Source organism: Rhinolophus ferrumequinum, chromosome 22, assembly GCF_004115265.2.
Source record: "Rhinolophus ferrumequinum isolate MPI-CBG mRhiFer1 chromosome 22, mRhiFer1_v1.p, whole genome shotgun sequence".
In the NCBI taxonomy this organism is placed as follows: domain Eukaryota; kingdom Metazoa; phylum Chordata; class Mammalia; order Chiroptera; family Rhinolophidae; genus Rhinolophus; species Rhinolophus ferrumequinum.
The window spans coordinates 49,222,140-49,248,396 of NC_046305.1; the positions used below are offsets into that span (position 1 = coordinate 49,222,140).

General features: G+C 42.0%; 1 protein-coding gene across 9 annotated transcripts in view; it reads left to right on the forward strand.

The window, feature by feature from the left end:
- The first annotated feature begins 598 nt into the window (after positions 1 to 598).
- The window catches only part of LOC117014346 (myomegalin), a 175,784-nt gene continuing 150,125 nt past the window's right edge, over positions 599 to 26,257 (forward strand). For 6 of the 9 annotated variants that reach the window (XM_033092075.1, XM_033092083.1, XM_033092095.1 and 3 more), the window contains exon 1: positions 828 to 1,182. In XM_033092075.1, the coding sequence (XP_032947966.1) occupies positions 947 to 1,182 (236 nt within the window). In that variant the 5' untranslated portion in view covers positions 828 to 946. Of the gene's footprint in view, positions 661 to 826; positions 1,183 to 17,584; positions 17,941 to 26,257 lie in introns of those variants that run through there. The other 3 variants (XM_033092085.1, XM_033092084.1, XM_033092086.1) reach the window with 3 other exon arrangements.

Consider the following 26,257-nt stretch of genomic DNA (forward strand, 5'->3'; position numbering starts at 1 on the left):
AGCAAAAGTTAATATAAGACCCCGTCTTATTTTATAATTAATATAAATTAATTTATAAATTAATATAAGACCTAGTCTTAATTTATATAAGACTGGGTCTAATATAATATAATACCAGGTCTTATGTTAATTTTTGCTCCAAAAGACGCATTAGAGCTGGTGGTCCGGCTAGGTCTTATTTTCGGGGGAAGGGTATATTACCCAGAGGACATTGTGTAATATAAGAAAAGGGTTTTCAGAACATTTATTGGAGGATCTATTTGACTGTTGAACTTTTTTTAACCATGAAAACATTCCCTTGATTTAATGGTGGATACCAAGCTATATATACTTTCCTATGTATGACTTCTTCATGAAAAATGGCAATCAGAACGTCTCAACTGAAAGGAACACTGAGGTTGTTTAGGAGAAAGCTTTTTACAATAAAGGGAAAATTGAAAGGAGATGTAGCTTTTAAAAGAGGGAATGAGGGAGAAAAGGAGCTAGCCAGCAACCTGGAGAAGTGATTCTCGGGAGAAAATAAGAGGATGACCGGTTTGAAGGGAGGAGAAGGACAAAAACCGGGAAAATACGGAGAGAGGATGAGACAAGGAAAAACCTTTTGAGGTTGGAAATGGAGGACGGTGACGATGGAGCAGACAGGACGAAGAAAAGAATGAGGTCTGGGAATGGAACGATCTCCAGGTTGTGGTAGTGGGTGGAGGGCGAACGGGAGGAGATAGAGGGTGCGGAGGCGGCGGTGGGTGTCTGTGGGAGAGGGACCCAGCAATCTGGGCGGAGCAGGTGGCAGAGGCAGCGAGCAGGAGGGCTCGTCCTTCCAGGTGTCCTCCACCACAGTGGCAACGGGAGTGCATGGCCATCCAGATCCAGAGGATGCGCCCTGGTGGTGCGGGAAGACCAAGCAGGGACGGCAGCTAGGACTGGGGTGTCCAGGCCCGGGAAATCCATGAAGAGGACCGATAGCGGGTCTTCCTGCCGCCGCCGCCGCTGCGCCTGCAGCTGCCCCGGCCGCGCGTCCTGCAGGGCGCACCACGCGCCTCACTGGTCCGGAGACGCGGCGCGAGCCCCCCAGTCCTCGCGGCAGGCTCCCGGCCTGGAAAGACGGCATCCGGAGCCGGCCGGGAGCTGGGCAGCGGCGGCCGAGGAGGAAGAGGCAGCCGCGGCGGCTGCACCCTGGATGAGGTGAGAGCACCGCGGGGTCCCGGGGCTGCAGATGGTACTGCGCGCTGGGCAGGAGAACCGCTCCTGGGGCTGCAGACCCGGGCGCCTGGGAGAGCTTGGTGCGGAGTGACATTAGGTTGGAGAAGGTTGGCGGGCACAGGAGTGTGGGGAGGGGAATGATGGAGGGGGAGCGCCAGTGGGGAGTCCTGTAGAAGTAAAGGTGTGGCGCCGATTGTACCAGACTAAAGCTTGGGAAACCCGGTCTCCGTCCCAGGGTGTTTGCTTACTGTATACACACTCGCCTTGTGGGCGGAAACGAGGTTGAAGGCCCTGCCTGCTGGGTTGTCAAAGGAGAGAGGAAGGAGCACAGGTTTCAGGAGGCGATGCCAGGATGGAAGCGTTAGTAATAGTAAAAGAAGACGAAGGATCAGGAAGTGTAGCTACTCTTCCACCCTCTTTTCTTTTTCTTTTTTGTTTTTTAAATTAGATACAGACAGCAGGGGATAGGATAGTGATGGTTCTTTTTTCCTAGGCCACCTCTCCTCCTGCAGAGCTGGAGCCCTACCTATTGGCCGGATGAGGCCGCACAGCACAGACCCTTCCGTGGCTCTGGCTTGGAAGACCTGACATATTAGCCCCCAATTTTCTTCCTGTAGCAGCTGCAGGATGAAAATCTGCCGTACACGATTTTTTTTTGAAGAAGTGACAGAGTGTGCTGCTGCCTGTTTTGAAATAAACATTTCCTTGTCATAGCATCTTTGGCTTATTCTTTAATGGGAGGCTAGCTCTCATCAAGGAGACAGTGATTTCAGTCTCTAAGCTGCCATGAACTGATTGGGATCTGAGAAACGATGCTTCATTTCTCTAGGCCTGTTTCCTATGCATAAAATCAGGATTTGGATCTTTGGAGAATTAATTACGGGTCTAAATATTAGTGGGCTCTGTATTCTGTGTTTGAGACTATGCTTCATTTATGAACTAGGCAACTTAGTTTATTCACAGGCACTTAATGGTATTTATTCAACACACTATCCACTGTTAATTTGAGAAAACTGAGTCAGATATTCCCTCAACAACGTTTAAAGGAATCACATTTCTATTAAGAAACCCATAATCAATTACTGCTTGTAAGAAGGAATAAAGCAAGAAGTAGTCATTATTTGATTTTTTTTATAAAGTAGAATTTTAGCCCAAACATAATTACTTTTTTTCCAACATGTGTTATCTATGGGGCGTTGAATATTTTTCACAGACTATTTTGGAATTTTTTTTTAAAGCCTGAAACAAAATGATTTAGCTTGATGTATATTTATAATTTAAAGTCTTCTTAATTACTTTATATACACTGCGTTAAACACTTTTCATCAAAAGAAGCATTACTATTGCCAAATTTTAAATGGATCATAACTCCTTGTCATAAAAGTGTGATTTTTCTTACTGTCTTTGGTAACAAAAAGTGGGTAGGGTTAGAATTCAGTACTCTAAATTGTAGTTTATTTCTTAAAATACATAGCACCCTTTCATTTTTTCCTTAACAGTTACTCATCTGACAAACCTCTGCATTCATCTTAGTGATGTAATGACGAACCTTGAAATGCTTTTAGACATTTCAGGAATTCCCAAATGAAACCGTGTCAGGAACTTCACCAAAGTCGGTGCTACTTTGATCCTCATTTGAAAATTAGTTCTCCAGGAAATGTGTGACATACTTTTAAAAACATATCTGTCTCAGCTATAGTAGTAGAGGTTTATGGGTATTAGAGGCTTGTATTTGGATATGTTTTTGGTATCCAGTTTTCTAACTGACAAGCAAGTGAAAAATGGAAGAAAGCAGCACGTTATCCAGATTCAATTTAATTCAGTGTTAATTATTGAGCAACGATGGTGGAGGCCAGTATACAAAGCTGGAAGCAAAACTACCGTCAGGTAACTCAGAATCTTAGAGTTCTAAACTTTGCTCATCTAACTATAATATGGAGTGAGTACTATAACAGAAAGATGAACTGTGAACATAAAAAAATATATAAAAGGATCTCTCTGGGGAAAGCTGACTGTCCCAAAAGGCCGCACAAGTGGCATTGTCTTGGAAAATATGTCAGAATCTGGTCTTTAGCTTGTTGAGTTTATTTCTCAGGCCAATATTAAACAAATCTGCAAGACTACTATAAAAACCCAGAATGGCAAATTATTAGTTTGTAATGAGGATTCTAACAACTAGACCCTCTTTGTTGTTTCAGTGAGGTCTCTTGGCATACTTGCCACTTTTGGGAGCCAAATAGAACAAGAGAAATTAATCAGTGAATTCTACGTTTAAAATGTTTTTAATAGCTTCAAACAGAGTATCAGGGGCTATAAATGCATTCTTTCTTCCCCGGATGGTAAGTGTCATTAATAACCAACCTCTCTCCTCATCTGCACATTCTTTTTTCTATCCCTGACGTGCTAATATATTCAACCAGGTAGTAGGAATCCTTGCGTCTGTTTCAAGTGTCTGAACATCTGTGAACCAGTTTGTCTGCGTTGTCAACTTTAAATTCCAAATGTCAAGCTTACTTTCCTTAGGCAAAATTCATGATGGGGGTAGAAAAGTGGGATTGGGGGACCTTGTTATTGCCCCTACAAGCTGGCAATGTGAACCACTGATCTGTCTGTCACTAGATGTTAGTTTGCATTTTCTAGAATTTTATATAAATGGGATCATACAGTACCTACTCTTTGTTTTTCCTGCCTTCTTTCACTCAGCCTAGCTATCTTGAGATTTAGTCATGCTGTTGTGGGTATTAATAATTCATTTTCCTTCATTGCTGAATAGTATTCCATTGTATGGATGTGCCACATTTGTTTATTAATTCACCAGCTGTTGGGTTGTTTCCAGTTTTTTGTTTGTTTGTTTTTTTTTGAGGGGGGTGCTATTACAAATAAAACTGCTGTGAACATTCTTGAACAAAGCTTTGTGTGTACATGTGCTTTCATTTCTCTTGGGTTAATTTCGAGGAGTAGAACAGTAGGCATATGTTTAACTTTTTAAGAAATTGCCAAACTCTTTGTCAAAGGGATTGTTCCTTTTTCATTCCCACTAGCAATGGATGAAAGTTCCCATTTCTCCACATTCTTGCCAACGTTTGTTACTGTCTTTTTCATTATAGCCATTCTTGTGGGTGTGAAATCATTTCTTATGGTTTTGATTTGCATTTCCCTATTGACTACTGATGTTGAACATTTTTTCATGTGCTTAATTACTATCTGTGTGTTTTTGGTGAAGTGTCTGTTGAAATCTTTGGCCCATTTTTTTTTATTGAGTTGTTTGCTTTTTTATTGTTAAATTTAGTTCTTTATATATTCCAAATACAAGCCTTTTTTATGTATGTACTTTGCAAATATTTTCTCTTACTCAATAGCTTGTCTTTTCATTTTGGTAACAGTGTCTTTTGAAGACCAGGGGTTTTTAAATTTTGCTGAAGTCCAGACTATCAAATTTTTCTTTTCTGGATTTTACTTTAGTGTAATATCTAAGGAACCCTTGCTTAACCCAAGGCCACAAAAGTATTCTCTTAAGTTTTCTTCTAGAAGTTTTATGTTTTACATTTTGGTCTATGATCCATTTTGAGTTGACTTTTGTGAAAGTGCAGAGTATTGATCAAGGTTTACTTTTTACACAGAGATATCCAATTGAGCCAGCACTATTTGTTGAGAAATCTATCATTTCTGCATTAATTGCCTTGACACTTTTATCGAACTCATTTGACCATATATCTGTATCTGAATATTCTATTCTGTTCCATTAATATATTTGTCTATCTTTAGACCAATACTCTACTGTCTTGATTAATGTAGCTTTATAAGTCTTGATATCATGTAGTATAAGTCCTCCAACTTTGTTTTTCTTATTCAAAATTGTTTGGGCTATTCTAGGTCCTTTGCATTCCCGTATATATTTTGGAACCCAATTGTCAATGTAGACGAAAAGCCTGCTGGGAATTTGAATGGGAGTCTATAGATTAATTTGGAGAGAATCAATATTTTAACAATATTGAGTCTTCTGATCCATAAGCATGGTATATCTGTCCATTTATTTAGGTCAGTGGTTCTCAGCTGGGCACAATTGGGTTTCACAAAGGACATCTGGACACATTGTTGATTATCATAACTCACGGCAAGGGTGGTAATGTCATCGAGTAGACAGAGGTCAGAAATGCTGGTAAACGTGCTATTCACACAATAGTACTGACAATGAAGAATTATCCAACCCGACACATCAATAGTGTTGAGGCTGAAAAACTCTCATTTAGCTCAACTTTAATTTCTCTCATTAGTGTTCCATGTTTTTAGTGTACAGGATTTACATTTCTGTGGTATACCCCTCAATTCTGTATATTTTTAATTCTATTATAAATGATAATGTCCTTAAAATTTCAATTTCTGATTGTTCATTGCTAGTTTATGCTGATTTTTGTATATTGATCCTATATCCTATAGCTTTGCTAAATTCACTATTTAGTTTTCGTAGTCATTTTGTAGATTCCATAGAATATCCGACATGATGATTATGACATCTACAGAGAAAGAGAGAGAGAGAGAGAGAAATACAATTTACTTTCTTTCCAATCTCCATATCATTTATTTATTTTGCCTTATTGCACTAGCTAGCACATTTAGTACAAAGTCGAATTGAAATAGTGAGAGCAAACATCTATGTCTTGTTCCTGATTTTAGGAGGAAGGCATTCAGGTGTTACCTGTAGGTTTTTCATAGGTGCCTTTTGTCACGTTGAGGGAGCTCCCTTTTATTCATAATTTTCTGAGAGTTTTCCATTAGCAATGGCTGTTTAATTTTACAAGTGAAAACTGCAAACCACTACCCCTCCTGAACATAGATACAAAAATTCTTAACAAAATTTTAGCAGATCTAATCCAACAACATAGAAAGGATAGTTTATCATGACTGAGTGGGTTTTATCCCTGAAGCAAAATCAATTTTAACATTCTTGAATCAATAAGTGCAATTCACCAATTAACGGAATAAAAAAGAAAAACGATATAGGCATCTTAATAGATACAAAATTAAACATCCATTCCTTTTTTAAAAAATGAATAAATCCTTCCCCCTTTCCCCCCCCACCCCATAACCTCAGGAATGAGTGCAGAGATGGGCACTTGATTCTAGTTAGTCCAAAGAGGATTTTTCAGAAGCCTCCTGAAGGAGGCGGCTTTTCTGCTAATGGATGTGAACCTGAGGGAGAGTGGAAGCCCGGGCCTGCTGGCAGATAACTCGCTACCTGGCAGGCGCTGAACATACAACCGGCACAGACAATAATTGAGAGAAAGAGAATTCTATTGTTGAAGGCCCTGTATGAAGCTATATTTGAAACCTCTGATTGAGGTGTTTTGCTTAACCCTAGTTGAAGTTTTATCCCTACTCAGTATGTGGGTTGTGGCGGGTGATGGGAAGTTTTATCCCCACTCAGTATGTGGTGAGGTGATGGGACAAGGGGATGAAGGTCCCTGCAATGGAGAAAACCCTGGATAATATTTAAAGTGTCTTCCCAGAGGGCTGCATTTACTAGCCAGATGGTGGTAGTGTTCATGGTGGGAAGGCGATGGCAGGCAGGGAGATATTTGCCTCAGGACACTCGAGCTTCTGCTTCAGTTACTATTCTCTCAGTCTTCTTTGCCAGGGTTCCAAACAGAATTCTGTAATTTAGATTTTGATCACTGACATCCACAGCAACTGTGTTACCACTGTTATCATTATTACATATATAATTTGCGTTGTTAATATTCTTTATTAAGCACTTGCTGCATGCCAGGCCATATCCTAGGCAATTAATAAGCATCAGCTCATTTAATTCTCACCACAACTCTGTGAGCAAGATGCTATTATTATCCCTGCTTTTATGGAAATGTTGAATAATTTGAGAAGATCTCACAGGTATGAAGCGGTCGAGGTGGTGTCTAATTGGCAGGTGCTGAAGTTTTGTTTCATGTGCATTAGAGGAATGATTTTTGTCCATCTTTCATGCTTAAAGTTTTTTTCCCTTTCAGTGACCCTAGATTTGCTTTTCCTTAAAAAAACAAGGCAAACAAAAAGCCTTTGCTAGAGTTTTGACAAAGATGGTCTGGTCTCCAAATTAGCATATCAAGTGTGCAAGATCATCTATTTTAAAATTACAAGCTGCGTTAGGAAAAATATGACTTTGTGGGGATTTGCTTTCAATTCATACGGCAACCCAGAATGAATGATCTGTTTAAAACAAAAGGAAGTGGGCCTGGGCATGACCAAGAATCTATCAAAAAACCATCAGATAGCTCAATATTCAGGTTAATAAAAATGAGCGAGTTGCACATTTCAAAGGAAAATCTGGGATACCATCAACTAACAAAGACTTAAAGCAAGCTGGGCTCACGGCCCAGAAGGACAAGCACGTGTTCCCAGAATGGGGGGGCTTTCGTCCACTGTATGTGTGTTCATGCGTACCCACATTTAACCTCACAATGCTAGCTCAGAGAAAGTGGACGAGTAAAAGAAATGTTAACACGTAAAGTGACCTTGGTGTACAAACAGAAACAATACCCTATTTTAGCATCCTTTTAGTCGCCATCATATATATCCCACTCTATGACATCTTTTTGCCCCATTGCTCTATAAACCTTAACTTTGGAATCTCCAACTATTAGGTTGGTGCAAAAGTAATTGCAGTTTAAAAGGTTAAAAATAATTGCAGAACCGCAATTACTTTTGCACCAACCTAGTAAATCTTGCAACTAAAATGTACAGCTTCACTATAATCTCAACAGGAAAGGTTTTCATGGATTTTACCTGTTTTCTAAAAGAAAAGAAGTGTTCTTGGTAGTAATTAAAAGCATATTTTGGTGAGAGCGCACTTAGGCAGTTATCCTACAGAATGGTCTTGCAACGGTACTGCTTACCATTCCCTTAATTTTCACCATAAATCTAGATTTCCTGTTGTGCAGCCTTACCTTAAATAAGTGTTCTGAATTCTTTGTCTTTCTTTACTGTAAAGAGACTAATAGCTCCTTTGTGAATGGGAGCACTGGGTCTCTAACTCTACAGCATCCCCTTGGATTGTGGGAAGGTTTAGGAGTCTGTGTATCAGTTATCTATTGCTGCGTAACAAATTACCCCAAACCCTGGTGGCTGTGCTGGTTATTTCTATGTGTCAACCTGACTGGATCGCAATGTGCCCAGATATTTAGCTAAACATTATTTCTTGCTGAGTCAGTGAGAGTGTTTCCAGATAAAAGTAGCATTTGAAATCAGTAGATTGAGTAAAGCACATTGCCCTCCCCAATGTGGGTGGGCGCCATCCAATACGTTGAGGGCCTAAATAGAACAAAAAGATGGAGGAGGGGAGAATTTGCTCCCTCGGCTGACGGCTTGAGCTGGAACATTAGCTCTTTGACCTTGGACTGGGACTTACACCATGGACCCACTGGGTCTCAGGACTATACCATCGGCTTTCCTGGGTTTCCCACTTCCATACAGCAGACCGTGGAATTTCTCAGCCTGCATAATTGCATCAGCCAATCTATTATAAGAAATCTCTTTCCAATACCAAGAGAGTGATTGCCAGGGATCATTGGGGGCCATCTTAGCGATCACAGTCTGCATCCATTACATGTACTCCTGGAAATTAGATGAACGATGGGACTTACTGCTTTCCTTCCTTCCTTCTGGAGCAATAGTACAAGTCAAGCACAAAAAGCAAGGAGGAGTGTACCTTCTTTTTACTCTTCTAGTTTGACACGGGCTAGTTTTTCTCAGCCATCATCTTCAGCTCTTCAGTGTCTACACCATGTTTTTCTTTTTCACGCTTCAGTGAGACCTTAAAAGACTTTCATGTCCTTTAGCTTCCCTCCTGTCTCAGCCGGCCCTCGGGACTTCCCTTTCTCCCTCCTCGCAGGACAGTTCCCACCTGGTCTGTCCTGGTCTCACAGGCAGAAGTTGGATGTCAAGATGGACCAGAAGCAGGACCCTTCCCACAATCCAAAGCTGCAGAAACTGAGCTGAGGAGTGAGGTCCCTGCCTTCAATTGGACTGGACCCTGAGTTACGCTTTAATCAAAGAAAACCGGTGAAGGGGCTGTCAAGAACCTGGCAAATGGTTCAGCTCTCTAGGTAGGTTCAGAGCTGTGCCTCCACTGTCCCGCCCAGAGGGTAGGTTAAAAAACAATGGCTCAAGGGACCCAAGACTAGGGAGGCAGTATGGCCCTGGGAGGCAGATGTAGGTAGAGGAGGCAGAAGGCAGGCTGTGGTTGCCCCACCACTAGGGACCGGGCTGGCCATCTGAAGGAAAACACAAATGCCTGCTGCCTACAGGTGGCCTGGTAGGTAACCGAAATTATGAAGCAAGTGGATAAAACCATAGCGGGTAGTGTTGGTAACTGTGATTACCTGCAGTGTTCATGTCCCATGGCAGGGCCAAACAAGATACATGGTGAGGCGTCGCTGTAGGATAGGTCCTGCCAGCAGGGGGCGTCTGTAGATGGTGTGCAGTGTCACAAGACCAGGTTTGGTCCTTGTGGAGCATCAGCTCTTGTCAAAGGTGAGACTCCAGTCTGATAGAGTTTCTTAAGCAACTTGAATTCACTAGAGCCTGCATAGAAGATGTAGCGCGGCTACTCTGACTTCCAGCCCCTGCGACGGGAAGACTGAAGGTGAAGCAGATTTGGTTTTTGAGAGAGTTGGGGCTCCTCAGGGTTTTCTTAAAACAACAGGCTCCTTGGGTTTGAGTTTCATTAGCAGTAACTCAGGAGGTGACCTGTTCTTGTTTCCCTTCTCCCACCATCTCCCCTTCCCATCTGTTCTGCCGCCTCCTGGTGCTCTATACATCACGGAACCTGCCCTTGAGCCTTGAAACTATTTGGGAAGGAGGTTGGAAGAGCTAGCCTTGGCTTGCACACTCAGTTTTGCCTTGTGTTGCCTGAAAGGTGCCACCTGACATTGGCAGTTCATAATGCACAGAGAGGTGCTGCCAACAAGGTCAACGGAATGTAGCTCTTGAGAATACCAGTGGAGATGCATCTAAAGGTTTCGCTCTTATCACACCCTCTGAGGTGAATAACCAGGGCCTCCGACCAGAGTGCCGCAAGTAAGGCAGTCACTTCCGGGATCGGGCAGACGCAGAGGCAGATCCTGCTCGTATTTAAAATATGGAAACTTGGTTCATCATGGAGCTTTGCATTAATCTTTGGTTATTCACATATTGCATTAAAATATCATTTATCTGGTGTACTGAGTTTTTGGCATCCCTTACATTTTGCACCGTAGGCGAGCGCTTCACTTCTTTCACACTAGGTCCAGCCCTGAACACCTTCACAGCTGAATTAAAAGCTTGAACCAGTTGAACCAGTCCATCAGCACCAGGACCTTCTGGCCTTGACCTTCTGGCCTTGTTTTTTCCCCTTCTTCTTCCTCCTGAGAATCCACCCAAAGCCAAGACATAGAGGATGCAATCATCCTTTTCTGTATCTCACAACTTCTGATTTAGCATCAGCCAGTGTTTCTGGGCCTGTTGTGCTATCACAGACCCAGCCGAAAAAGTGGGATACGTTTGTCTAATTTAAATATTATTTTAGTTGAATCATAGTGGTTAACGTTGGGTTTGTTTGTTCTTTGACTGAACGGATGTGTTCTAGAATGGGGTTATGTCTGGCAGCCCCTGTACTAACTTGAACTTTGCAAGGAAAAAAGACCGTCGAGGTATCCTCCTTTTTTTTTTTTTTTTGTCTAGGATTGCCAGGTGTTTGACCCTGAACTCCACAGCTCAGTATCTTGGATTCCTTTATGCTAAGATGAAAATTAAAAGTGAATACACAAATGTGGAATTTTTCTCATTCAAATTTTTCCTTGATTGTGTGAGGCTTTCTGAGGCTGTATCTCAATATTTCTGAACCCTTGCCAGATGGAAGAAAGGACACACAGCTGTTTGAAACTGCCAAGAAATTGACTTCCAGTAGTTCTAAGTGTAAAAGAGGAAATGTGTCTTTGTTGTACGTTTCGCCTTTGTTCTGGGAGTGATTATCTTGATGAGCTGGCTTGGCTGTCAGATTTGAGCCAAATATCTCCCAGGGTTAGCTGCTGATTCAATGCAGTAGGTAAGTAATTCAAAGCAAACGCTTCAGATTCTGCTTAATAGTGACAAAAGCTGACGGGGAGAGGTGGTATATTCTTTTACATAATCACAGTAATTAATGATTTTAATTATTCTTAGGAGATACATCCTGAAATATTTAGGGGTGAAGAGTCTGCATCTTACTTTCAAATGGTTTAGCAGTAATTGTGTGTGGGGTAGGGTGGGAAGAGAGAAAAATGTGACGAAACGTGAATGATTGGTGAATCAAGTGAAGGATTTACAGGACTTCATTGTATTATTTTTGCAACTTATCTATGTGTTTAAATTTTTTTAATTTTTGTGAAAATGGAAAGTTTTAAAAACTGATTTATATTACACACACACACACACACACACACACACACACACACATCTCCATAAGGTCCAATCTGTAGAGACAGAGCATCAGGATTTCTCAGTGTCTGCCAGAATTTTAAATCCAGAGAAATCCATCTTGATAGATCAGGGAACTAGTCTAGTAGATAACATGATACAAGAAACAAAGGCAAGGACCATAGCTGTGTAGCTGTCTTGTCCTTAGTGATATGTTTTCTAATTCAGAATCCAATCTGAGCCCTAAACTGGGCTCATGCCCTACACTTAGTTGTCATTTCTAAGGGTTTTTGAAGCTGCCTAGATTGCCTGATACATGGCCTTTGGCCTTGGACTGGAACTGCTTGTCCCGTCCTGGACAAGTCTCACATTTTAGTGATGGTGCAATTGTCATGAATGCCTTGAAAGCTGTTTATGAATTTATCCCAGTATTATTTCTGGCTCCAGAAATTTATTTATTGACCCACACAGCACTCCCTTCCATTTTTAAGGCCCAATATCCGTGTTCAAAGCAAGGAGAATTATCCAGGTAATTGACACAAGCCTTTCTTCACTGTTCTAACCCCCTGCCTAGAAATTTACGTACCACATTTCTTGCATGAATCCCCTCCTCCAACATCGGATACACATACGTAGTGGGCGTTGAAAGGATGAGGGGGATTATATGAGTAAATTATCACCAGCTGTCTGAAGGCTTGGTCATAAATTTCTTGAGGTTTTTGTTATAGCTGACAGATAAGGTTAGCCAGTGAAGGAGGCAGGTCAGAATAAACACACACACACACACACTCTTCAAGATGGGGAGGTTGGGAGATAAAGGGAGTAGTACAAGATAGAGGAAATTGTCACTAGAACTCCAGCCAGGAAGTGAGGGAACCAGTTTATTCAGCTTCCTTGCTAGTGCCTTGGTGTCCTATGGTAAATCAGAGACCTGAGAAATGGAAAATCAGGGACACTGGCCTAGCCCTAGAGATCAGTTTGAGGCAAAACTGAAATGAAAATTCATGTCTTCTATACAGGGGTGGAATCCTTCCTGGTATGTAAATATTAATTAAAAGATAGCTATGATTTATGAAATGCTTAACATGTGCTAGGCAATAAATTAAACACTTTTCATATATTATCTCATTTTGTTCTCACAACTACCCTATTAGGTGGTTATTATCATGAACCTTATTTAGTTAAGGAAGCTAAAGCACAGAGGTTACATAACCTCAGAAATCAGGGCTGGCAATTGAGAAGGGGGTGGTTTGTAAGTCTCCCTAACTCTACAGCTAGTAATTGTACCCACTCTGTTGAAATGCCCGGCAGAGACGTCAGCTGTGCTGCATGGCCCTTCCAGACGAACGGGACCCTGGGAAGTCACTCAGAGGAGACTGGGGGCATTTCTCCTTCAACCAGTGACAATTCCAATGTTTTAAACAAAAGCACTGTCTTTTTCCTAATATCTGATAAAATTTTGTATTACTAACATTTTTCAGATGACACCTTCTTCACGAAACCTCCAAATATAACGAATCACTCTCTCTTTTATGTTCCTCTTTGGACCTTTGTTGTAGCACTGACAGTCTGATTTGTAGTAGGGTTTGATGAATGCCTGCCGGACTTTCCACACTGGCTTTTAAACATGTAACGCAATGCCTAGAAAATCCTATCTACGAGGGACCACTAGGCCCTGCAGTCACCATGCTTGGGCCTACGTGTTGTCCAGTAACTGACCTCGACTGACAGCCTAGTAAGTGCTGGCCGGCTTCGCCAAGCGCAGGAATCTCTTTGACCGTACAGGTGACACGGTCACAGAGTCGCCACTTAGAAATCCATGCAGGACGGCCAGTTGTAGCCTCGGAAGGTGATTTAACTTTTACTGCATCAGGAAGAAGTGATTTTAAGCCTGATTTTAATAAAAGTATATTAACTTTCACTGTGTTTCCTATCTAGATAAATCTGAAGCCAAAGTCACAGCAGCCCGAGATGAACTTATTCCAGGCACAAAACCAAAGACCCTAGGGCACAATGGGACATGCACACACGTCACTGACCCTTAATCTCAAATCAAACCTGAATAAGCATTTCATCTGTAGCTGCTACTCCTTCCCCTCTTAAAACACACAAAATTTTACCCTCAATCCCGAAATCTACTTCATGACCAATGTCTTTTCATCTTCTCTGGTCTTCAGAATCATCTTAAGAAATCAAGGAAGAATCCCACAAGAGTTACTGCGAAGGGCTAGGCTTCCTGCAGGGCGGGCAGCCTGGCGCAGGCTGTGCACAGTACACTCCTTCCTAGTGACAACCACGGGAGACATACATGAGGAGGAAGATGTGTGACTTTCTGTTATACACAATGAGCCATGGGGACCTACAGTCTTCTCTCTGCCTCAGTCTCAAAATGAATTTAAAAATTAAAATAAATAGTGTGTCAGGATAGACCAGTAACCAGTAATCCCCAGATGTCAGTAACTTAGTACAACAGAAACGTATCAGAGTAACTCAGAAACGCAGGTTGATGAAAGCTTTGTCTTAACACATATTGTTGCCCCTTGTGTACTGGCTCTTAATAACTTCCATGTTCTACCTAGAAATGACCACATGAAATTTCTTCTCAGATTTCAAAGACCAAAGCAAACTACATTCCATTGGCCAAAAGCCACATCTAACTTTACATGGGGTGGAGAAGGGTAAAGTTACCACGTATCCACAAGGAGAAAAGCTTAACGAAAAGCCAGAAAGTACGACACAGAATAACTGGTAGGTTGTATTATTGTTCCACAAATACCCCTCCTGCATTCTGTGGGCAGAGTATACTTTTCTGCCCCTTTTCTGATTTTGGACTTGGCCATGTGACTTACTTTGGGGAATGGAACATGGCAGAAGGGACAGTTGTGAGCAGAGACTTTAAGAGACATCACAGCCTCTGTCAGTTCTCTTACACTCTTGTACTCCACCATGAAAAGAATATTCCCCAGGTAGCAGCTGCTTCTTCAGTGTGGGTCCTGGAATGAGAGAGAACATGGATCTGACCTGAACCTATGCCCAACTAACTCATACCTGAACCACAGATGCTTGAGTGGAAGTGAATGTTTGCTGCACAATACTGAGTTTTGGGAGTTATTTGTTAAGCAGCATTGTTTCAGCAAAAAGATGACTAATGTAAAATACATAACATAATATACACCGTATATAACATATGTTATAACGTATATAATATATAATACAGTGGCTCAACACAGCAGGATTTCATGATGACTACCTACTACAGACAATGGTTGGCAAGTAAGCAATACAATAAGAACTTACTAGTTAGTGGGGCGGCCAGTTAGCTCAGTTGGCTAGAGCGCGATGCTCCTAACACCAGGGTTGCTGGTTCGATCCCCGCATGGGCCACTGTGAGCTGTGCCCTCCACAGCTAGGTTGAAACAACAACTTACTTGACTTGGAACTGATGGGTTCTGGAAAAACACACTTAAAAGAAATAAAAGTTAAAAAAAACCCACAAGACTAGTAGTCTGAGAAATATAAAGTAAAATGAGATGATATTAAATTACTTGATATATTGTATACAATATAGATATATACCTACAGTATCTTATAACTATTAAATTGTTTCTTATCTATTAAATGAGAAAAAAAAATGATAAATCCTAGTGTTGTTGAGGCTGTGCAAGATGATAAAATTAGAAAGTCCTTTTACCCTAAAATTCCTATGCCTTAAGAAATTATCCTAGGGAAATAATTTAAAAAAACTAAATAATGAAGACAAGAAAACTTCATTAAGGCATTGTTTATAAGAGTCTACTATTAAAAGCAGTGTAACCATGCAGTAATATAATATTAAGTATACTGGTTATATTGATATTATATAATATATAATCATTAGAATAATAAATATGGACATTCGCTAACAATATGGACAAAATTTAATAAGTGAAAAAAGGAGGATATAAACTTATGTCTAAGTTGTAATTATAACTCTACAAATAGATATATGTGAAAAACAACTAGAGGGAGTATCCAGAAATTTAAAAAGTTGTGCTGGAGGAATGGATATATGGATTTTCTTTCACAATTTAGCACAAAAAGTTTGTTCTTTTTGTCAATAAATGTAATTTGTAAAGCAACAAAGAAATGTCTCAAGAATATACTGTCAGATGTGTAAGAGAGAGTCTTTGGGTTAGAAGATACATTTTTTAAAAACTGGAAAGAAATTAAACAAATTTTAATATTGATTACCTAGGGATTATAGGTAATTTACTTTCTACCTTTTTTGTACATATTTTCTGCATTTTTCAAATGTTTCAGGACGAATGTGTTACGAACTTTGTAAAAAAATAATTTTAAAAACAAATGAGCATATTTTCTAGCCTCACTTCTGAGGCCCTACAATTTATCTAGTCATTGCTGTCATTTCTTGAATGCAGACAGAGTTCCTCTTCAAACTCAGTAGCCCATAATTTGATTTGAGACAAAACTAAATATAGCACCAACTTTGGGGTCGAGGATGAAAATCTGACTTTCTCTGCCCCCTTTTCACAATTTATTTATTTATTTACTTTTGCTTGAGAGGCAGCAGGAGAGTCTTTTCAAGACAGGCGGCCTGTGAGCTTTGTCTCAGGTCAAACTGGGTCTTAAGGTCCCGTCTGAAATGTTTTCAAATGTTTCCTGGAAACAGTCTAAGCTCGAGAGCACTCTATAGATTAAGCATACGCTAAACGTTGAGGTTGGGGGCAGTTTAGACTAATGGCCTTTTAGATGGTTCCTCTGAATTCTCAGATGTTTTAATATTATCCTGCTCTCCCAGTCCCTTTGTGTACTGACCATTAGAAGAACTAATCCAAGAGATGGGAGGCAAAATGGCAGTTTGCCCCAAGGATACAGGTGCCCTGCAGTGTCCCCCGTACGCAGGCATGCTAGGATACCTGTGAGAAACACTTCATTCTGGAGAAGCCTGGTTGGTCTTCAGAGAACATGTCTCTGGGGCCACATGGAGCAGAAGGCGACCTGTAGCGGAGTCTCAGCAGAGACTTGGAGGCTTTTGGGGTCTCAAAGTTACCATCTGTGAAGCAAATATAACTAAATCAGCATTGCCACATGTGGGCACTGTAAAGCTTTCTGCAAAGTAAAAAAAGGTCAGTGGTAATGCTAATAATAACAATGATTATGTCACTTAATAAAAGGGTTTTATTTTAGAGCTGAAAAGGAACTTCAGGGCTGTAAGCACTGTAATTATAGCATGTGTGACTTGTTTAAACTTTGTTACGTAAATACATGGTGCCAGGGTCTCAGGCGGTGCCATCTCCAAAGGACCGTTTTCCATGATCTTAGAACAGTCAGTTATAGGGGAGATTCTAGGTCCTGATGGCCACTGTCTTGAAGTTTTTCTAGTGTTCTGGGAAGTTCAGGAACCCTCTGCCCTCTTGCAGCCAGTGGTAGGGCCCAGTTGCCTCAGTGCTTGGGGAATGGAAACCCACGGAGACAGAATACCCTAAAACCAGGGGACGTCTGTGATGCAGGCAGCTAAGAAGGCTGCAAGGTTTTGTTAGGATGCTTCCTTTTCTGAGGAAGGTTCTGTCCCCAAATGAATGGTGAGACTGACATGTCAGATCTCTAGGGCAATAACATGTCCTTTGACCATCTAGTGTGTATCTTCGTTCATTCACGATTGCACCTAAAACCTTGCTAGACTCCAGCTCTGGCTGCGGCGTGACCTGTGGGTTGGGTGACCGCCTCTCCATATTCTCCCGACGGTTGGTTTTTTTCCCAAAGCTCCTCCATGGGATGGGCGAGGGATCCAGGGCTTGGTACCTCGTCCTCTAAGCGCTCTACCCTTCTGCCAACATCAGCAAGGCAGGGAGGGTGTGTGCAGGCGGCGGTAACCCGGGCGGGCCCTGCCCCTGCACGCTGGCTGGCGGAGCCCCGCCTCCCCTCGCGGTTGACAGCTCAGCTGGTGCCGAGCCACTCGTGCCAGCCAGTCGTGTCTCAGCCTGCGCTGCCTCTGGCCCCAGCTCCCAAAACAGCTCTGGGCGCCGCTCCGCTCCACGTCCAGCTTCCTAGGGAGAACAGTCCCTCCCTTGTGCCGGTCGCCCCGTTAGCTGGAGCTTCGGCCACGTCAAAGCGGTTTTCTGAAAAAGCGGGGCGCTGAGCTCTCTCAGCGCAGACACGGAGGGAGCGAGGGCGCTGGGGAGGAAGAGGCTCCTGCTCTTTGCGCTGGACATCCGTGGGCAAGGCTTTTCATTTCCCCAGGCTGCTTCCCCTCCCGGGTGAGCAGCGCTCAGAAAGCAAGGGCAGCGCCTGGAAAATGGAGCGGACGTGGACGAGGTAGGTGAGCGGCCGCGCTCTCCCCGGAGTCCGGCTTCCCTGCGCCGTTCCCGGCAGGTCGCCCCTCACCACCAGGGAGGGGCCTTGGACACCTTCTCTCTGACATCGTCTCTCCCTCCCTAATTCCCAGCCCACTTCTCTTGGTTTGCCTCCTGTTCTGTTCTGGTGTTTGCCGTGCTAAATGAATCTGCCTGCCACCTACTCTTGATGTTAAAAATAACCAGGGAGGCTGCCTGGGAGTTTCTATAGAAATGTTTCTCTGCCTTTTCCTCGTTCCACAGATGAGAAGGGTTCCTGCAGGTCTTTCTTTAGAGGCACTTTTCATTTCAGATACCTTGAAAAAAATTAGCAGATTTCCTTCTGTCTCACGCTGCCTGCCACGTTTCCACGGGTGAGGGCTGAGTGAGCAGAGCCCATCCACGCGCATTTCCAGAGTCTCCAGTGGGAGCTGACTTTGGGAGAGGGAAGGGGAAAGCAAGAGATCAGGGTGCCGCTTATTGCCCGGGCTTCGTCCAGGCCAGGGTGACAGCCTGCTCTTAGGTCAGATTTTGGAGATGCCCCGTGGAATTGTGTTTTCTCTACACCCCACTCCTCCCCCCAAATATACTTTAAAATGGAGCTCACTGAAGCCTAAGAGATGACCTCTTGAGACAAAGGCTTCCTTCATTTTTGGTTTTCAGTGGGAGGGCGGGTGGAGAGACTGTATTCAGAGGTGTTTCCATAACAGATACTTCTCCACCTCCAAGACTTCACTTTGGAGAACTGGAATGGGGCCAGAGAGTGTTCTGAGTCCTAAGAGAGGGCAGACTGGGCAAACACAGAAGGTAAATGTGGGCTTAACGGTGCTTGTGAAAACGACCTGGGGGATTTTAGCCGATCCTTCAACAGGAGTGAACTGCATAATGTGAATTTCAGAGAAAGAGCAAATCGAAGCGTAGGGTGTGTTGATCAGAAGTACACTATCTAGATTTGCAAGTGAGGAGTCTACTTTTTGCTCTTTTCTGCTCTTCTCAGGCCTCCCCTAGGGGACTGTGCTGTGTTTCGAGCATCACTAGGGAAAAGGAGTATAATTGAGACGTGAGGGGGCTGAAAACCACACCTTGCGGGGTGACCAAAGGATCCTGGGGCTCTTTAGTCTGGAGAAGTGGCAACTTGGCAGCCGGAGGCTTGGGGAGGGTGGATATGGTAGCTCCCTTCAAATATTTGAAGACCAGTTGGCGGTACAGGGAGGAGATCGATTTGGAATCTGTTAGGAGGACAGAACAACCAATTGGAGTAAGTGGTGGGGAGGCAAGTTATGACTGAGTGTAAGGGAAAAGCTTTCTAACAAGGGACCTACCTGGGCAGTAAATCGATTCCTGACCCTGGAGTTATTCAAGCAAAGGCTAGATGACCACTTGACAGTAATGAGAGTGAGTGTTTCAGGGATTCTTGCTTTCTGTGTGTTTTTCACACTTAAAGTATTATTAGCTTTTTTTTTAACTTTCGATGTAACAACTTCAGACTAATTCAGAAAAAATTCATAGAAATCACAAATCAGATGCTTATGTAGTTCAATTAATTTCACAAACTGAGGTATTTCACAATACCTATGGAATGGGCACTCAGATCAAGAAAGAGAATATGACCAGCGCCCCTGAAACCCTGGTGACCCCAAGGATAACCATTATCCTAACTTTTAACACCATAGATTAGTTTGGCCTGTTTTTGACTTTTATGTAAGTGAAATCGTCCACTGTGTACTCTATTGTGTCTGGCTTCTTTCACTCCATCTTATGCTTATGGGATTCTTTCACATTGTTGTGTGTAGTTGTAGTTCATTCATTTTTGCTTCTATATAGGATTCTGGTGTGTGTAAATCTATCACATTTATGTATCCATTGTATCGTTGATGAGCATTTGGACAAATTTCTAGTTTGGGGCTATTATGCGTAGTGTTGGTGTGAACATTCTTGTACGTGTCTTTGCTAAACACATTTCTTTTGGGTAAATACATTGAAATAGAATTGCTGGGTAATAGGAAATGCATGTTCAACTTTAGTAGATACTGCCAAGTACTTTTCTAAAGTGGTTATAAAGGATTTCCAGAAGGGGAGATGGTGAAAATGTGCTCCATGTCACAATCATCAGGGAAATGCAAGTTAAAACCGCAATGCCAGACCACTATTGCACATCAGAATGGCTAAAATGAAAAACAAAAAACAAAAACAAAACAGAAAATACCAGATGTTGGTGAGGTGAAATAGTCAGAATGCTCACACTTTTTTTTTTTACCCTTACCCACAATAGAAATATATTTATCTTGCAACCAAGTACAGTGCCATATGTAACTGAAATAAAGTTTTCCTGTAACAATAGTTAACCTTACTATGTGTTTTATACACTGATCTTTTCTATCCCATTCCTTTTTCTTTTAAAAAACAAATGCCGATGTGACTCACTAGATTTATTTCACCACCTAATGGGTCACACATGGAAAAATCCTATAATCGTAGATCATAACTGATGTCCCAGATGCTTTCTAACTCACAGCTAAGATCAGTTCATAAACATTTATTTAAAACATGAGAGCCCAGTGCAGACCAGGCCCTGTGCTAAGTGCTAAGGGTAAAACAATGAATGGTACGGGGTTTCTGCCTTCCCATTGTTTGTACTTCTAACAGAGAGCGGCTGAGGCAGACGTGTGCATCGGTTGCTCCAGGAACACCGTGGAGAAGCCCAACTTGGGGGATTCAAAGAATAAAAATTAACTGTAAAGCCTCCATTTATTAAGCTTGCGTTCATTAGCTTGTGTGTTAATCCCTTTGCATACTTTATTTCACTTAATCCACATGCCCTATGAGGTTTGAGGTACATGTTATTATGCTCCTTTTTAAGACAAGAAAATGGAACTTGAGAGATACTAAGTAACTTTCCCAGTTAATGCACCCCGTTGAGGAAGAAATATAGCCTGGAACTCTCTAATTGCAAAGACTAAGCGCTTCATTGCTTCCTTCAAATTGGGTCTTGTAGGTGACTGTTTCTGAGTTGGTTCTGAAGCCGGCTGCTTATCCTGACTACTCTTAAGCTTCTGAATAAGTTTAAGACTGCGATTCTATTCCCACGTTTAATTCTTGGCAGCTCTGGAAAGCCCCCTCTACGAGGGGTTTTTCACCTGAGCCCCCATTCCCTTTATCTTGCTCAGTCTTCCCACAAGGGACAGGGTGCTGAGTATTTGAGCCCTCAAAGTTAAATACCCACTACTCCCAGCTGTACACATCTGCCCTGCTACAGGTCAGTGAGAGTGTTTTTGTTCTGGGGGTGTTGCCTGGCTGTTACCAGACTCTGGTTAAGTCATCTGGGGAGACCATGGTTGTTTCTGGAATACCAAATTGCCTGTGAGTACACGGGTCTTACAGAAAGCTGGTTTGGTCACTGATCAACTGATATCCATGAACAGGTAAAGAACTGTCAAAGGTATACGCTCATGGAGATAACGAGGGTGGGTTTGCTCACCCCGTAAATCACGTATCTATTGGGCAAACAGCTTCTACTCCTCTAAATTTTTAGTGTTCCCCTATCTAGACTAGCAACTTTGGCTGCTCTAACAAATTATCACAAACTTAGTGGCTTAAAACAATACAAATTTATTATTTTGCAGTTCTGGAGGTCAGAAGTCCAAAAATTGGTCTTCTAGGCTAAAATCAAATTGTCAGCAGGACTGTGTTCCGCCTGGAAGCTCCAGGGAAGAAGCCTTTCCTTGCCTTTTCCAACTTCTGGAGGCTGCCCACATTCCTTGGTTCATGGCCCCTTCCCGGAAATGGCATCACTCCAGCCTCTGTGTCTTCATCTCATGTCCTCCTCTCATTCTCTCACGTCACGTGTGGAATATATCTTTTACAAGGACCCCTGTGATTACATTGGGCCCAACTGGATAATCCAGATAATCTCCCCATCTCAAAATCCTTAATCACATCTGAAAGTCCCTTTTGCCATGCAAAGTAGCATATTTATAGTTTCCAGAGACTTCTTTAGAGGGCCACTCTTCAGCCGACCACATTGTTAAATGCCGGAAAAGGCATTACTAATTCTCCTCCCCCTTTTAGTGGAAATGTTCTTATTTCTAATACATGGGAAAGTTGAATAAAAGTCAGGGGAATCATATATGAACTTTATACAATTTCCCTGAACAAATAACTCAAGAAAAAGTGAACTTGAACTATTTGAGAGCTACCTATAAGACCGAAGGTTCGGAAAGGAAGACAAATTCGTCAGTCTTGTTTTGTTTTATGTTAGCCTGTAATTGGATTTAATAAAATGCAAGCATGAATTGCATTTGCCTGCTGTGGCTGTAAAAATTGGGAGGAGGGAAGTAACATCCAAGAAAAACAGTGGTTTGGTCTCCAAATTCAAGAATTTTGATTTTGTTTCTCCTTTCGCACATAGCTGAAGTGCAACCCTCAAGTAAGACAAGATGCCCCTTTAATTACAGTTAAATTGTACTTGAAAGACATTGATAACTTATTTGCATTTTTTGCTGCTGGATACTAACTCTTAGACTAGAAGAAGCAAGGACATTTACTTCTCTTTGAATTCACGGCGAGTGAGCAGAGTCCTGTTTACGAATGCATAGTGACAACCAGAGGTGGCATTTCTCCCCCATTTTGTAGATGTGGCCACTGAGGTTAGGGAAGCGAAATAAAGCACTGAAGCCTGAAGGCCTGGTTGATTCTGATAGCTTTCCTTAGTGGTACTGCTGGTTCACATATAACACTTCTTATTAGGAAAATGCTCCTTTTCATAATTCTATATTATTGAGAAGTCTTTGGACATTGAATTTCCTATTGAACATTCAGCACTTCTAGCAATTAATTTTCCACCTTTGGGGGAGGAACATCTCTGCCTCCACAACTCTGATCTACTTTTAAGTTGTTCCATACTTGCGTTTGAGGAATTTATCTCAACTTGTGCTTTCACGCCCAGTTATTTCCCACATACTAGATCAGAGTAGCCCTTCACACCCCACCCCACCGCTTCCTCTTCTTTCCGCGTACGTATTAAGGCTGGATTTAAAATACCAGCAGATGGGAAGTGGTTGTTTTTGTCTCTGAAAGAATAAGGTGGCCGATGCTCCCCATCACAGTGCCCTCTCCATTCTGGGGGGCTTGGGGAGAGGGCGCTGTGATGGAGAGTGTCAGCCACCCTAGGCGCTGTGCAGCATCCATTCATTCGGTGGACCCCCTGGGACACGACTGCTATTAAAACTGACCCAACGAGCATATTTTATAAATAAAACTCCAAACTGGGCTCAGAACATTCCACAAGTTGTCTCTGGCAAAAATTCAAATAGCATTTAAAATTAGAAGAAAGTCCAGAATATAAAAGAGATGTCATGGTGACCCAAGGTGGCTCTATGCAATTCTACTTTAAAAACATTCAAACACACTGAATTCTTGTTTTCCTCTGTTTCAGAACATCTTCCGAGTTCTGTGGTCGGCAAGACGAGCATGATCTGAATTTCCTTTTTTTTTTCCCTCATGGCTGAAGCACTTCATCAGTCATAGACTATTTATAATAATAATGAATAATAATAAAAACTTGTATTTTCATAGTGTTTTAATAGTTCCTAATGCATCTTCCTTTAATCAATCTCATTATTTCCAGTCCTTTCCTATTTGTTCCACTCTACAGAAACTGCTTTCTCCCTTGGCCTCTCCAAGGCCAACTACGGGAAGAGGTAACCTGCAACTGGTGTCTTCTCAGCAGGGTCAAGGCAGAAGGGCTGTAATAAAGCACTAACTGTTGATCCATAGAAAACACTGAATGACAAAGAAAACTGGATACTTTGTAGCATTTCACACAATTGAAATAAATTTCCCATTTCATAATGTGGACTATTATTGTTCTAAATGTGGAATTAGTGTGTCAAGTGGAACGATAATACTTTACTTAATAGTTCCCCTATAATAAGGCCTTCGGGTTTCCAACTTTTTTAACTATTACAGATAATACTTGGTAAACATCGAGCTGCATAAAGCATCTTCTTCCATAGAATTATTTATTTATTTATTTTTAATTGGGGAATATTGGGGAACAGTGTGTTTCTCCAGGGCCCATCAGCTCGGTCATTGTCCTTCAATCTAGTTGTGGAGGGTACAGCTCAGCTCCAAGCCCAGTTGCCGTTTTCAATCTTAGTTGAAGGGGGAACAGCCCACCATTCCATGCGGGAATCGAACCGCCAACCTTGTTGAGAGCTCGGGCTCTAACCAACTGAGTCACTGGCCGCCCCTCCATAGAATTATTTTTGGATGATAAATGTTCAGAAGTAGAATATTTCGAACGCATCTGGTTCTCTTGAAAATACATGGCAAGTTGCTCAAGGTTTAGAATCGCATAACTCGTATTATTATGGAGGATATTATGTTCAATTTAAATATCTTTTTGGAGACCCGAGTTCCTCTATTGCAGAAGAGGAAAGGGAAGCACATGCACTGACGTAAAGCGGCGTGTACTAGGGTATCCTAAGCGAGCCAGTAGCTACACCCCCAAGTTTTACCCTTCTCTAGGGTAAAATGCTTCATTGCTGCTACTAATCTCTGTTACCATCTTGAAGTGTTTCCTGAAATGATAATAAACAGAAAATCTTAATAGAAGAAAGTAAAAGTAGATGTAAATTACATCAGAATGATGCATACATATTAGGATGTCTGTTGCAAGGAGAGGGGAAAAGAAAGGAAATAGATGCCGTATTAGGTTATAGGATTACGCCTTTAAAACTAAGTCAGTATTTTCTAGCAGGAAGAAATTCACATTTCTGTCTACCAAGTGACAACGTGTAAAGTTTGGAACTGAGTTGGTTTTAGTAAGAGTCTTCCATTCATTACGTTGGAGTTTCCAAGTCACTGGCACCTCGGGAGAGCATTATTGCCAGCAGGACTGGAGAGCTGGCTGCATTGTCACTTCTCTCACCCTGAGCTAAAATTATTAGGAGTGGGCCTCACTGGACCAGTTGCTCCCACCTACACATGAAGCCTTGCCTCTAGGATAACGGTTTATCCTTCCGAGGTTAGTGCCCGCATTACCTCCTTCTGGAATTCTCTTTGGAACCTGGTTCTAGACAGTTTCTGTTGCCAGAGCACGCTCTGCCTTTCTCTGTTGTAGCATGCAGCTAGTTGGTCTCCGTGGTGTTTTCCATACCATAATTTTATTGGAAGAAAGGACTATCTTTTGTCTCTCAATCTTCCGCTGCTAGTACTCATCAGACCTTCAGTTGAGAACTGTTCAGAGAGCATAACTTGTGGCTCATGTGAATATCTGTTTGGGAGGTGTCTCGTTATGGAATGGATTCAGCCAGTTATCAGAGCCTCATGCCATTTATACATTCAAGCTGTATTTATTTGTCTAAGGAATATGCATCAAGTTCCTGTTATGATCTAGACTTCCTAAATGCTGGGTGCATGATAGTGGATGATATAAAAATCCTGCTCTCCAGGTGCTGACCTTTTAGAGGGGTCGCCAGGCATGGGTGTCTGTCACTGTTGCCCCCTAACTTCACAATTCCTCAATTCGAATTCACGTCAGTACGCTGTAAGCACAGCCGCTCTTTGTAGCTCATCTTCACTCCAACCCCCAAATCCCTATGACCTTTAACTCTAAAATTATATTTCCACAAGGTCAAGTTCAGATAGCTGATCTCAGGGTGAGCTATCTGAACTGTTCTCAGCCCTGCTTTAGAATCTCTTACTGCCTTATCAGTCCCCAACCTTGGTAAATCTCAGTCAATTTTATTATCCTCTAGGATTCTATCGGCTTTGTTTTAGTTGTTATAAAACCACACCGAGAAGGAAGGCACTAGACTCATTCTTTCTGATCTCAGGCACAGTCTGTAATGTTACGAAGACATTCCTCCTTCTCTCACTTGCCTCCTCCCTTGACTCTTCCTCTTTCCCTAAAAATTCCTTCCTTTGATTTCAATAATATACATAAAATCAAGATACAAAATTGTATGTTCAGTGTCTGTATGTTCTATGCCACAGAATTCACACAGGCATATGACCTGAAGAACAACTGAAGTAAACACACGAAAATCTTTATCAAAGTTGCATTTACATGGTGGCATTATTTTTTTTTATTATTCTTATCTTTCTCTATGCACTCTTCTCCTTTTCCAAATGTCTAGACAAAGCCCGTCATTCTTTAAAAATCATTTAAAAAATGGACACAATGAAGAAAGGAAACAGTAAAAGAAAAGGTGGGTGGAAACAGGGAAAGAAAAGATCTAGCTCGTGGTGTCTGGTCTCGGGCTCTGAGACAGACTGAGCCAGCTGCCTCGGCCCTG